Source organism: Puma concolor, chromosome C1 (assembly GCF_028749965.1).
Source record: "Puma concolor isolate L17-30 chromosome C1, mPumCon1.1.hap2, whole genome shotgun sequence".
NCBI classification, from domain to species: Eukaryota; Metazoa; Chordata; class Mammalia; order Carnivora; family Felidae; genus Puma; species Puma concolor.
Genome location: NC_141674.1, coordinates 166,690,032 through 166,703,034, shown reverse-complemented (window position 1 = coordinate 166,703,034; position 13,003 = coordinate 166,690,032). Strand labels below are relative to the sequence as shown.

Genomic DNA, 13,003 nt, shown 5'->3' with positions numbered 1-13,003 from the left:
AATGTTGATTAACAATTTCTATGAAGCAACTTGGCTATAAAGACCCAAAGACACAAAAACATAAACATCTTGATGCAACAAATCAAGCTCTAGGAACCTGGCCAAAGAAAGGGATTAAAAAGATGTATACTAAAGAAATTACTAAAAAGGATACTTTCCCCTTTATTTTCTACAATTTTAAAATCAAGAATAATTTAAACATTCATTAATAGGGAGTTACTTTAATAAACTATGAATTATTGGTAAAAGAATTATATGCATTCTAAAAATGATGTGTACATCTATGTTCATTTATAAGTTAACATACTGATAACAGTTTAAAGACTAGATCAAACACAGCATCATTCTTTTTTATATTAAAAGCTAGGTATACACATGCAAATAAGCACATTAGGATATGTGCTTATAATTTGTGATCTTAAGGATTTTCAAAAAAAGGATTAAAATAAATTACATGCTTTAGCAGTACTAAATGTTTGCTTAACTATGATAAAGTTTTTAACAATCCAATAGCAAAAGGATTAAATTCTCTCCTCTGAAATTGAATTTGCAAAAAAAAAAAAAAAAAATAGTGATTTCTAAAATATCCTCAATTTAAAAAAAACAAGGTAGTGCAAACATTTTAAGTGTTTATAATACACACTTAAAATAATTCTGTGCAGTGAATGTCATTCTACTTTACAGAAAAGGAAACTGAAATTTAGAAAGGTGATCCAATTTGTACAAGATCATACAACTACTCACTGGGAAAGCTACAGATGGAACAAATGATACCTAATCCCTAGCCAGGATGCCCATAGTTAAATTATTATCGCACTAATTCCAAGACCACTGGTACCAGATGAGCTAAAATAAAATGGGGTGCACATAAACCATTATTGGTGATACTGCCACCTACTAGGACATTTTCAATCAGGCTCTTTAATTGTATACGGAAAACAATTTTTAAGAAAATTAAGTATAAACTCTCCTAAAGCACAAAAAGAGTAGCAGTGATGAGATCACCTAAATAGACTAAAACCTTGGTAGCTGAAGACTGAGGCTCCATGAGGCTTATAATATAATATTTATACATTTTACAACTGATACTATGAAGCATCTACAAAGCTTAAATATCAGTCACTTGAAAAGGAGCACTCGTAAATAATGACCACATTTATCTTTTAACTGCCTCCATTATACATAGTCAACTTTACTATAATCAAAAAGGGTATACTTTTGGTAGGGCTCTACCATCCAACTCTAAAAAAAAGGCTTTAATCACTTTATAATAATAGACTAATCAATTATTACATAATAACCAGAAAAAAATTTACCAGGTCCTCAATATTGCCATAGATATTCTTTTTCATGCCCGATGCCCGAGTAGATACCCATCCTCCCACAGTGCTGAATTCCAGGGAATCCGGTTCATGACCTGTACAATAACCACTTTCTTTAAGCTGAAAAACAAAAAAAATGTAATATTTTACTAGTGAAAATGATCCCATTTAACACAGCACTCAACACATTAACTCTTCACACTTTAAAATGTCTACTTGTCACTGGTATTTGGACTCATTAAAACCTATATAGAAAAAGAAATACTTTTGTCATGCTCATCCAAAACAATTTTTAAGCTTTTGCCTAGTGGAAAACCTTACAAAACTGAAAAATGTGGAGCAAAAGACAATTCCACAGGTTTGCTAGCCAATCTTCTTCATTAGATCCTTTTATTTTAAAATACCAACTACTCTCCCTACTTTGTTTTTAACCACAAAGACACAACTTAAGTACTTATGGAGACCAGATAATGCTTAAGTAACTGCCAACTTCACCTAAACACTTTCAATAAATAAAGCACTTAATCTCCTGATCTCCCTACCCTAATATAATATGCAGCAGGCCTGCACAAAATCTAAGCAAATTGCCTGTACTTAATTCTCTCAAGGAGTCATGTGTTTTAATGTACAGCCATCTGGCTAGGTTTCCTGTATGCAATACCATCATTTATTTGTGATGCAGATCATGCATTCCTGTACATTAAATAGTCACTTGTTTCTCATTTTTCTATATTAGCTTGGCTTTGCCATCTGCACAGCACCTGAAGTTGAATGGATGCCCTTTACTGCAACACCACCAAAGCCATTCCACTGAAATCATTTTAAAGACTCAGCCATCTCATGTCAAATGGTACAGACACCACCATCTGCACATCCACTGTCTACTGCACTCAAGCCCATCAATCTGTATTGACCGTTTTGATAGTCATCCAGTTAAGCAACTGCTTCTATTTTTCAAGTAAGCCATGCAGAGATGTAGAATATGTCAGCTATGTTTGTATCTGTTAAGTATGGTGTAAAAGTTGTGATCTAATGTGAGAGAACCTGGTAAGTTGCAAATTATTTATCTTTTCTAATTGTTTTGCTAGGAAAAAAAGATTTAGAAAGACATCAACTGTTAATAGATTATTTTCACTAAATATTCAAAATGTTTATTTAATTTTAAGAGGTTATTAACTACTCATAAATAAGGAGCTTAAATACATGAATGAACAATTTTAAAATGAAGATTATCAGACTGTTATTTTATATTTCTTTCTAGTTCCCAATCTATATTTGTACTATTTACTCTCAAAAAAAAAAAAAAAAAAGACCACTATTACTCAATTTTTCTGAAATTAGAAGAAAAAGAAAAAACATTCATAGAGTGCCAGAAGCCGAGCTATCCAACCAGCCTGACTGCAGGGCCCGGGTGTGGACGGATCGGGACTGCAGGGCGGCCCACCGACAGTGAAGCTTCTTATACTCCTGCTTTTATGTAATTTGGCCTTAATAAAAGTACCTGGGGAATTGTCTGTTGGGGAACTGCCCTCGACAGGCCCCCTGGGAAAAGAACCATTGGGGAAGGAAATAAGGTTCCGCAAGGAAACTGTGCGGCCCTACATCTAGCCCTTGCCACCCCCTATAAAGACTCCTCTACCTAAAGGAAGGATACATTTCCCATACATTTCCCAGCCAAGGAAGGAATAAATGGATTTAAAAGCCCCACTCCGGCAACTAAGGAGTGAATCTGTGGGCACAAGATACTCCAACCCCTAGGCCCACTTGGCCCCCAGGAGGCATTCCAGGTGATGACTGAACCTAGTCGGTTAAAGTACAGAATGGTTCATTAGTTCCTAGGTGCATTGTCTCTCTGAGAATGCATAAGGCGTGGGTTCCTAACGCCCTCTTGGCCTCCTCCTCACACTCGGACCGAGGTGAACACTTGTTCCTCAAACCACAAGTGGTTCAGGAAAACAACTAAGAGGTCATGTCCTGTAACTGTTCCACTTGAGGTGTTGAGAGATAGATGACCTTTCATGAAAACAGCAAAGCAAATGCTCTATAGATTATAGATAAACATAGATACATAATGAAAATAAAGTAAGAAATTAATCAATAAGCAAAGGGCAGGAGGGAATGTTATGAGAAAATAACCATGTTATTCCTTAAAGGGTGATTACACATAGGAACATTTTTAGAATTAGATAATGCTAGAAAACATAGATGGCGCATGCTACAAGGAAATTGCTAACAAATATAATGCCACGTTTGCCACAATAAAGTGGCCTGCTTTCATAAACAACACACTGCTGTTGTCTGTGTCCACTTTTATTTTTGTTTTGTTTTATTTTCACTTTTTCGCCAACGCCGTTCATCCTTCGGGAACCTGCTGGAGCTGGACTCCGGCAATAGAGCCCTTAGATGCCCTAAGCACTAAACAGGGAGTTTTCACATATTCTCATGACAAAATCTCCATGTTACCTACACCAAAGCAAATTAAATCTATACTGCCTCTGTAAGTACATCAATATTAGATGTAATAATATGCCTCTTATGTCTGGTAGGCTAGTTCATTACCTTCTCCAATTATAAAGTCATGTAAAGCTATGAAATGAGGATACAAGAAAGAAAGAAAGAAAGAAAGAAAGAAAGAAAGAAAGGGAGGGAGGGAGGGAGGGAGGGAGAAAAAAGACTGTCTCTATGCTCAGGGAGCTCTACCCAGCACACCATTTTAAATCTACTTCTTTAAAACCTAACAACCTGCCTACTAGGTAAGTGAATAAGTGAATGGTTAAGAAGCTGAATTTGAAACTTGTCATTTATTATTATGCTTCCCAGAAAATTTGCATGCTACACTACACTAATAAGAAACAATTTTTGGCATATAGTTAAGTGCTTAATTAATGGTATCTCTGATCATATACATTCAGCCACTTCTTTTAAAAGTCTGTGCCTTTGCTATGTCTTTGTTAATGCCATTAGCTGCTAAGAAAAATCTGAAGAAAGATTTACAGATTTAACTCATACAGTTAACCAAATATCCCTTTTGAACAAAATCACCTCTCCTCTCCATCTGTATGCCATAAAAAGGAATAAGAATATTATCTTACTTCTGTACCCCATTCAATATTAAGACAACAAATATTTACTGACTCCTTATGCTCTAAGCCTCAGAAATATTACTAAGAGCAAATCCTAGATTGTAGAGCTTGTTATTATACAAAGAAGGGACTGAAGTTAACAAGAAACATAATTAAATTAAGACAGAACAATTAGAAGTGTAATGAAAAAACTAAAAGTACAGCAGGGACATCTGCCTCTACCCAAGTTGAAGCAAAAAGGAACTAGATTTACCTTCTCACATGAAAAAAACAAAAAACCCCAAACAAAAGTCTTTAAACACTGGACATGAGGTAACAAAGGACTGCTTATGAGAAAGCAAATAAAGGAAACGAACACTATGACTGTCCCTGGCTTAACTCCCGGCTGCAATGCAGAGAAAGGGAATCCAGGCACAACTCTGGAAAACACTGTGAGGTGAGGAGATGGGAGCTTGGAGTTGTGGAAAACCAAAGCATTAGAATTCACAAGACAAAGTACCAAAGAGAAGAGAGCAGCACAGAGAGAGAACCCTGGAGACTGGCAGATGGTCCCCCTCAAGTAGTCAGCAGAGCAATGAAAAGCACATACAAGTGAGGAAACTACCCAGGACCCGAGGAAAAAATAATCCAAACTGATTACAGAAAAGTACCAGGACTCATACAGGGCCAGAAACCTGTTCCACCAGCCTGACTTGGAATACTTTTCCTTCACAGAACATGAGGTAGAACACCCAGGATGGTCATTCCTCACTAATGAGGAATGATTAGTCTCAGATTGAGCACTTCTCTGAATCCACCTAAAAGATCATAGAAGCAATAACTAAAGGATCAAACTATTTCCAAATAACTACATCCCAGAAAAAAGCTAAAAAATACTTTTTATAGAATTGAAAAATATCTAAGACCTAGTAAGATAATATTCATGATGTCTGGTACTTAATACAAAAATTACTAAGCATACAAAGAAGCAGGAAAACACAACCTATAATGAGGAAAATAATCATTATGAGGTGAATAATCAAAACCAACCTAGAACTAACAGACGTTATAATTAGCTGACCAGGACATCAGAATAGTTATTTAACTGTATTCCATATGTTCAAAGAGTCGACACAGAAAACACAGAAAGACCCAAATTAAACATCTAAAAAAAGTAAAAAATACAATGTTGGAGATAAAAAAAAAAAAAATACACTTGATGGGGTTAAGAGTAAAATATACTCAGCAACTAAAAGATTAGTGAACTCTAAGACATAGCAAAAGAAACTAAAGAAAAAACTGAAAAGAGCAGCAGTGAGCTGTGGAACTTCAAACAGCCTAATGCATGAGTAAACAGTCCCTAAAGGTCAGGTAAGGGAGGGAGGGACAGATATTTGAAGAAATAATAGCCAAAAATTTTCCAAATGTGATGAAAACTATAAACCAAAAAATAAAGGAAGCTCAACAAATCTTCAATATAAGAAACACACAAAAAACTACACCAAGTCCATCACAATCAAAATATTCAAACCAGAAATAAGAAAATCTTAAAAGCAACCAGAGGAAAAAAACACAGAATGTACATATGAACAAAGATAAGGGTAACATCTAATTTCTTGTCAGAAACAGTAAAGTGAGACAAGAGCAAAGCAACATCTTTATATTACTGAAGGAAAAACACTGTCAACTTACAATTCTACACTCAGTTAAAATATCTTTGAAAACACAGGTGGTGACCTCGAACTAATAAGCAATTAAAGCAAGATTACAGGATACATGATTTATACACAAAATTCAATTGCTTTCCTATATACCAACAAGGAACAAGTGGAATTTAAAATTTAAAACATAATACCATTTATATTAGAGCCCCCAAAATGAAATACTTAGGTATAAATCTAACAGATGTGTACAAGATCTATGATGAAAATTCTGATGAATAAAATCAAAGGTTTAAATAAATGAAGAGATATTTCATATTCATGGAAGATTCAACATTATCAAGATGTAAGTTCTTCCCAAATTGATCTATAGATTCAGTGTAACAATGCCAACCAAAATCCCAAGTTATTTATAGATATTGACAAACTAATCCTAAAGTCTATATAGAAAGGCAAAAAAGCCCAGAATAGCCAACACAATTTGAAGGAGAACTAAGAGCCAGGAAGTAGACTGACACTGCCCAACTTCAAGAGTTACTACAAAACTAAGGAATCAAAACAATGTGGTTTTGGGGAAAGAACCAAAAAATAGATCAGTGGAACAGAACAGAGAGCCCAGAGATATACTTAACTGATCTTAGATAAAAGAGCAAAGACAAGGGGTGTCTGGGTGGCTCAATCAGTTGAGCGTCCAACTTCGGCTCAGGTCATGATCTCACAGTTCATGAGTTCAAGCCCCGCATTGGGCTCTGTGCTGACAGCTCAGAGCCTGGAGCCTGCTTCAGATTCTGTGTGTCTCTCTCTCTGCCCCTCCTCTGCTTCATGCTCTCTCCCTCTCTCAAAAATAAATAAAAACATTAAAAAAATTTTTTTTAATAAAAAAAAGAGCAAAGGAATACAATGGAACAAAATAGCCTTTCAATAAATATTGCTAAAACAACTAAACATCCACATGCAAAAAAAGAAATGAATCTAAAAACATCCATTACAGGGGCGCCTGGGTGGCGCAGTCGGTTAAGCGTCCGACTTCAGCCAGGTCACGATCTCGCGGTCTGTGAGTTCGAGCCCCGCGTCAGGCTCTGGGCTGATGGCTCAGAGCCTGGAGCCTGTTTCCGATTCTGTGTCTCCCTCTCTCTGCCCCTCCCCCGTTCATGCTCTGTCTCTCTCTGTCCCAAAAATAAATAAACGTTGAAAAAAAAAATTAAAAATAAAATAAAATAAAATAAAAACATCCATTACAAAAATGAATTCAAGTGGATCATAGATCTAAATGTAAAATGCAAAATTATAAAACTCCCAAAAGATAACAAAGAAGAAAAGTGCAATGAACTTGGATACGATGTTTAGATACAACACCAAAGACACAATCCGTGAAAGAAATAACTGATAAGCTAGACTTCATTAAAATTAAAAATGTCTGCTCTGCAAAAATAATATAAGGAAATTATAAGACAAACCACAAGCTTGGAAAAAAAAATTGCCAAAGATAAAAATAATAAACCCAGGGGCGCCTGGGTGGCGCAGTCGGTTAAGTGTCCGACTTCAGCCAGGTCACAATCTCGCGGTCCATGAGTTCGAGCCCCGCGTCAGGCTCTGGGCTGATGGCTCAGAGCCTGGAGCCTGTTTCCGATTCTGTGTCTCCCTCTCTCTCTTTGCCCCTCCCCCGTTCATGCTCTGTCTCTCTCTGTCCCAAAAATAAATAAACGTTGAAAAAAAAAATTAAAAAAAAAAAAATAATAATAATAAACCCACCTGATAGAAGATGGTTATCTCAAATACAAAGAACTCTTAAAACTCAACAATAAGAAAACAATCCAATTTAAACATGGGCCAAAGATCTTAACAGACCTCACCAAAGATAGCAAATAAGCCATAAAAAAAGATGCTTCACATCATATATCATCAGGGAAACAAAAATTAAAACAACAAGATATCACCTATGTGAACGGCCAAAATCCAGAACACTGACAACACTAAATGCTGATGAGGACATGGAGCAACAGGAACTCTCATATAATGGTGGTGGGAATGCAAAATGGCACAGAGCCTCTATGGAAGACTATCTGGTGGTTTCTTACAAAACTAAACATACTCTTACCACCCAGAAATTCTCCACTTTGGTATTTACTCAAAGGAGTTGAAAACTTATGTCCACATAAAAACCTGCACACAAATGTTTATAGCAGCTTATTCACAAATTGCCAAAACTTGGAAGCAACCAAGATGTCCTTCAGTAGGTAAATAGATAAATAAGCTATGGTAAATCCAGACAACGGAAATTATTCAGTGCTAAAAAGAAATGAGCTATCAAGCCATGAAAAGACATGAAGGAACCTTAAATGAATTATTACTAAATTAAGGCAGCCAATCTAAAAAGGCTACATACTCTATGATTCCACCTATAAGACATTCTGGAAAAAGCAAAACTATGAAGATAATAGAAAGGTCAGAAGTTGCCAGGAGTAGGAGGGAGAGAGATGAGTTGAGGATTTTTAGGGTAGTGAAAATATTCTATATAATATTATAATGTTGGATACTTATGTCATTGTATATTTGTCCAAACCTATAGAATATACAACACAAAAGTGAACCCTAAGATAAACTATGAGCTTTGGGTAATTATGATGTGCCAACATAGGTTCATCCTTGGTAAAACAAACAAACAAAAAACCCCACCATTCTGGTGAATGATGTTGATAATGGGGAAGGCTATGTTACGGGTGGGGACAGGGTACATATGGAAACCTCTGTACTTTCTTCTCAATTTTGTTGTAAACCTAAAACTTCTCTAAAAAACCATAAAGTGTTAAAAAAATGAAATGAAGATTTTTAGCAAACAAAAGTAGAAAGAATTCATGAACAGCAGACTCACACTAAAAATATTTAAAAGAAATCCTTCAAATTTAAGAAAGAAAACAAAGGAACAAAGAAAAACAGAAATGAACCAAAAAACAGATTCTTAACTATAGAGAACAAACTAATGGTTACCAGAGGAGAGGTTGGTGAGGGAATGGGTGAAACAGGTAAAGAGTATTGAGAGTACTCTTATCATGATGAGCACTGATTAATGTACAGAACTGCTGAATCACTGTATTGCATCTCTGAAACTAATATAACACTGCATATTAACTATACTGGAATTAAAACAAACTTAAAACAATAAAAATAGAGGGGCACCTGGGTGGCTCAATCAGTTTATGTCCGACTTTGGCTCAGGTCATGATCTCGTGGTCTGTGGCTTCAAGCCCCGCGTTGGGCTCTGTGCTGACAGTTCAGAGCCTGGAGACTGCTTCAGATCCTGTGTTTTCCTCTCTCTCTACTCCTCCTCCCCACCCCCCCAAATAAATAAACATTAAAAAAATAAAAATAATAAATAATAAAAGAAGGGAGCGCTTGGCTGGCTTAGTCAGTAGAGCATGCAACTCTTGATCTCAGGGTCATAAGCTTAAGACCCATATTGCATGTAGAGCTTACTTAAAGATAAATACAATGCTGTCAAAAAAATAATAAAAGAAGTCCTTCAAACAGAAGGAAAATAACATCAAATGGAATTAAAAACATTGGAAAGGGTAACTAGATGGATAAATATATAAGATATTTTCTTTTGTTATTTAAATATCTTTAAAAGAAGATAATTGATTATTTCAACAAAAGTAGTAATAATATATTGTAGGCTTTATACCATATGTAAAAGAAGAATATATGACAACAATAGCACAAAGTAGATGAAGGGAAAATGAATATAATACTGTAAGGTTCTTCTACTAAACTCTGAAGTGGGGTGTTGTATTATCACTTGAAGATAGACTGTTTTAAATTAAAGACATATACTATAAACCCTAAAACAACCTTTACAATAAAACAAAACAAAACGTTATAGCTAATAAAGAAACAAAACAGGGGCGCCTGGGTGGCGCAGTCGGTTAAGCGTCCGACTTCAGCCAGGTCACGATCTCGCGGTCTGTGAGTTCGAGCCCCGCGTCGGGCTCTGGGCTGATGGCTCAGAGCCTGGAGCCTGTTTCCGATTCTGTGTCTCCCTCTCTCTCTGCCCCTCCCCTGTTCATGCTCTGTCTCTCTCTGTCCCAAAAATAAATAAAAACGTTGAAAAAAAATTTAAAAAAAAAAAAAAAAAAAAAGAAACAAAACAGATAAAATGGTATCAAAAAACATGTTTAATCCAAAAAGTTAGTAAAAGTGGAAAAGAAAAAAAAACAGATGGAAAATACAGAAAACAAATACCAAAATGACAATTTAAACTGAACCACATCAATAAACTACATTGAAGGTAAATGGTCTAAATATCCCAATTAAAGGTAGAGACTGTCAGGTTAGATAAAAAGGAAAAGACCCAATTTTATGGTGTCTACAAGAAAATTTTTAAATATAAAAATAAAAATCAGTTAAAAGAATGGAAAAAGGAAAAGATATCCCAAGTTAACAACCATCAAAAGAAAACTGGAATGGCTATTTTAATATTAGATGAAGCAGATTTCAGAGGAAAGAAAATGGTTCATTAATCAAGATGAAAAGAAGAAAACTGACAGAACTGCAAGGAAAAAAAAAAGACAGGTCTACAATGATAGGTGATAGGTTAATTCTCCTCTCTCAATAAATGATAGAACAAGTAGACAGAAAATAAGAAAAAATATAAAAGACCTAAACAACACTGTAAATCAATTTGACCTAATCAACAATTGTAGACTACTCTCAACCAATAGCATCAGAAGACAAATTCTTTTCAAGTATAGATAGAACATTCTTAAGACAGACCTTACTGTGGGCCATAAAAGAAATATCAATTAAGTTGAAAAGATTCGTATCATATAAATGTTTTCTGAACACAATGATATTAACATGGAAATCAGTAACAGAAAGATGCCTGGAAAAATCCCCCCAATAATTAGAAATTAAATAACTTGTAAGTATCCAATGGTCAAAGAAAAAAATCAAAAAGGAAGTAGAAAAATACAGTACTTTGAAATGAATGAAAATGAATAGACATATCAAAATTTGTAGAATACCACTACAGCAGTAGTTGGGGGAAATTTAAAGTAATGAAAATCAGCTTTATTTAAAAAGAGGAATGGCCTCAAATTACCTTATCTTCCCCCCAACACACAAAAAAGAATTCGACAAAATACAAAATCCATTCCTAATAAAAACTCTGAAAACTAAAACAGAAAAAACTTCCTTAACTTGATAAAGGGTATCTACAAAACCAAAGCAACAACAACAACCTATAGTTAACATCACACTTAATGGTAAAGGACTAAATGCATTTCTCCTAAATCAGGAATAATGCAAGGATGTCCACTTTCACTTCTTTTCAACATTGTATTAGAGCACAAACCACCACAATCAGGTGAGAAAAGGGAATAAAGGCATACAGATTGGAAGGAAAGAAGTAAAACTGTCTTTATTAAGAAAGGACATGATCATATATATAGAAAATCCAATAGGAGCTATAAGAAAACTTTTAGAATTCATGAATTTAGCAAGGTTGTTAGATATAAGATCTGTACACAAAAATCAATTGTATTTCTACACTTTTTTCTTGTGTACTTTTTTAGTAATCTCTAGACTCTCAAATGTATTTACACATATTAGTAAAGAACATTCAGAAACTGAAAAAAAATTTTTTTAGGTTTATTCATTTATTTTGAGAGAGACAGAGATAGCACGAGTGGGAAAGGGGCAGAGGGAGCAACGGGAGGTGGGGGGGAGAAGAGAGAGAGAGAGAGAGAGAGACAGAATATCCCAAGCAGGCTCCACACTGCCAGCACAGAGCCTAATGCAGGATTTGAACCCATTAAGCCGCAAGATAATGACCTGAGCGAAAACCGAGAGTCAAACGCTTAACCAACAGAGCCACCCAAGTGTCCCCCCCATGCCAAATTTTTTAAATACCATTTACTATAGCATAAAAAATACATATAATACTTAGGGATAAAGCTTATTTTAAAAAACATGAAGGATTTTACAAAAAAAACACAAGATACTACTAAGAGAAATTATAGACAAAAAAAACTAGGGACATACCATGTTCATGGGTCAAAAGAATCGATATTGTTAAGAGGTCAGTTCTCCCCAAATTGACACAGAGTCAATGCAATCTCAATCAAATCTCAACAAGCTTTTTTTGTTTAAACAAAAGTTCACAGGTGATTATAAATTTCATAGGGAAATACAAATAACCTAAAATAGCCAAAACAACTTTGAAAAAGATTTATGATACAGCTGCAGTGATCCAAACTATCTGGTACTGGCATAAAGATATACAAAAGATCAATGAAACAAAATAGAGCCCAGGATGCACGCATATATGGACAACAAACTTTTTATGATGGTGCTAAGTCAAATGAAAAAAGGGTAATCTTTTCAACAAATGGTGCTGAAAATACTGGATAGCCATATGCAAAGAAAAAAAAAAAAAGAACTTCAATCCATCCTTTGCAACATACATAAACATTAACTCAAAAACCTTCAAAACTCATCAGAAACTTGAATGTAAAATAAAAACTATGAAACTTAAATAGGAGAAAATCTTTGTATCCTAAGCTAAAGCAAAGCATGACAGCAACAGCATGATATATAAAGTAAAAACTTAAATATGTTTTGAAACTCATCAAAATAAAAAACATCTTTTCTTTAAAAGACTCTGTCAAGAGAATGAAAAGACAAGCCACAGACTGGGAGAAAATATTTCTGAAGTATATACCTGCAAAAGGACTTATATCCAGAATATGTAAAGAATTCTCAAAACTCAACAGTAAGAAAACAAACAACCCAATTTAAAAATTGGGCAAATAACTTGAACAGACACCTCACCAGAGAAGATATATGGATGGCAAATAGCACTTGAAAAGATGTTCAACATCACTACTAACTAGAAAAATACAAATTAAAACCACAATGAGATACTGTAACACATCTACTAGAATGCCTAAAACATTAACAA

The 13,003-nt window shown here is 34.9% G+C and overlaps 1 protein-coding gene across 1 annotated transcript in view; it reads right to left on the bottom strand.

Annotated features, from left to right (window-relative positions):
• AGPS (alkylglycerone phosphate synthase) overlaps positions 1 to 13,003 on the bottom strand; it is a 145,147-nt gene that overhangs the window by 72,074 nt on the left and 60,070 nt on the right. Inside the window, exon 9 of the mRNA XM_025935115.2 lies at positions 1,317 to 1,442. Coding sequence (XP_025790900.2) covers positions 1,317 to 1,442 — 126 coding nt within the window. The remainder of the gene's footprint in view (positions 1 to 1,316; positions 1,443 to 13,003) is intronic.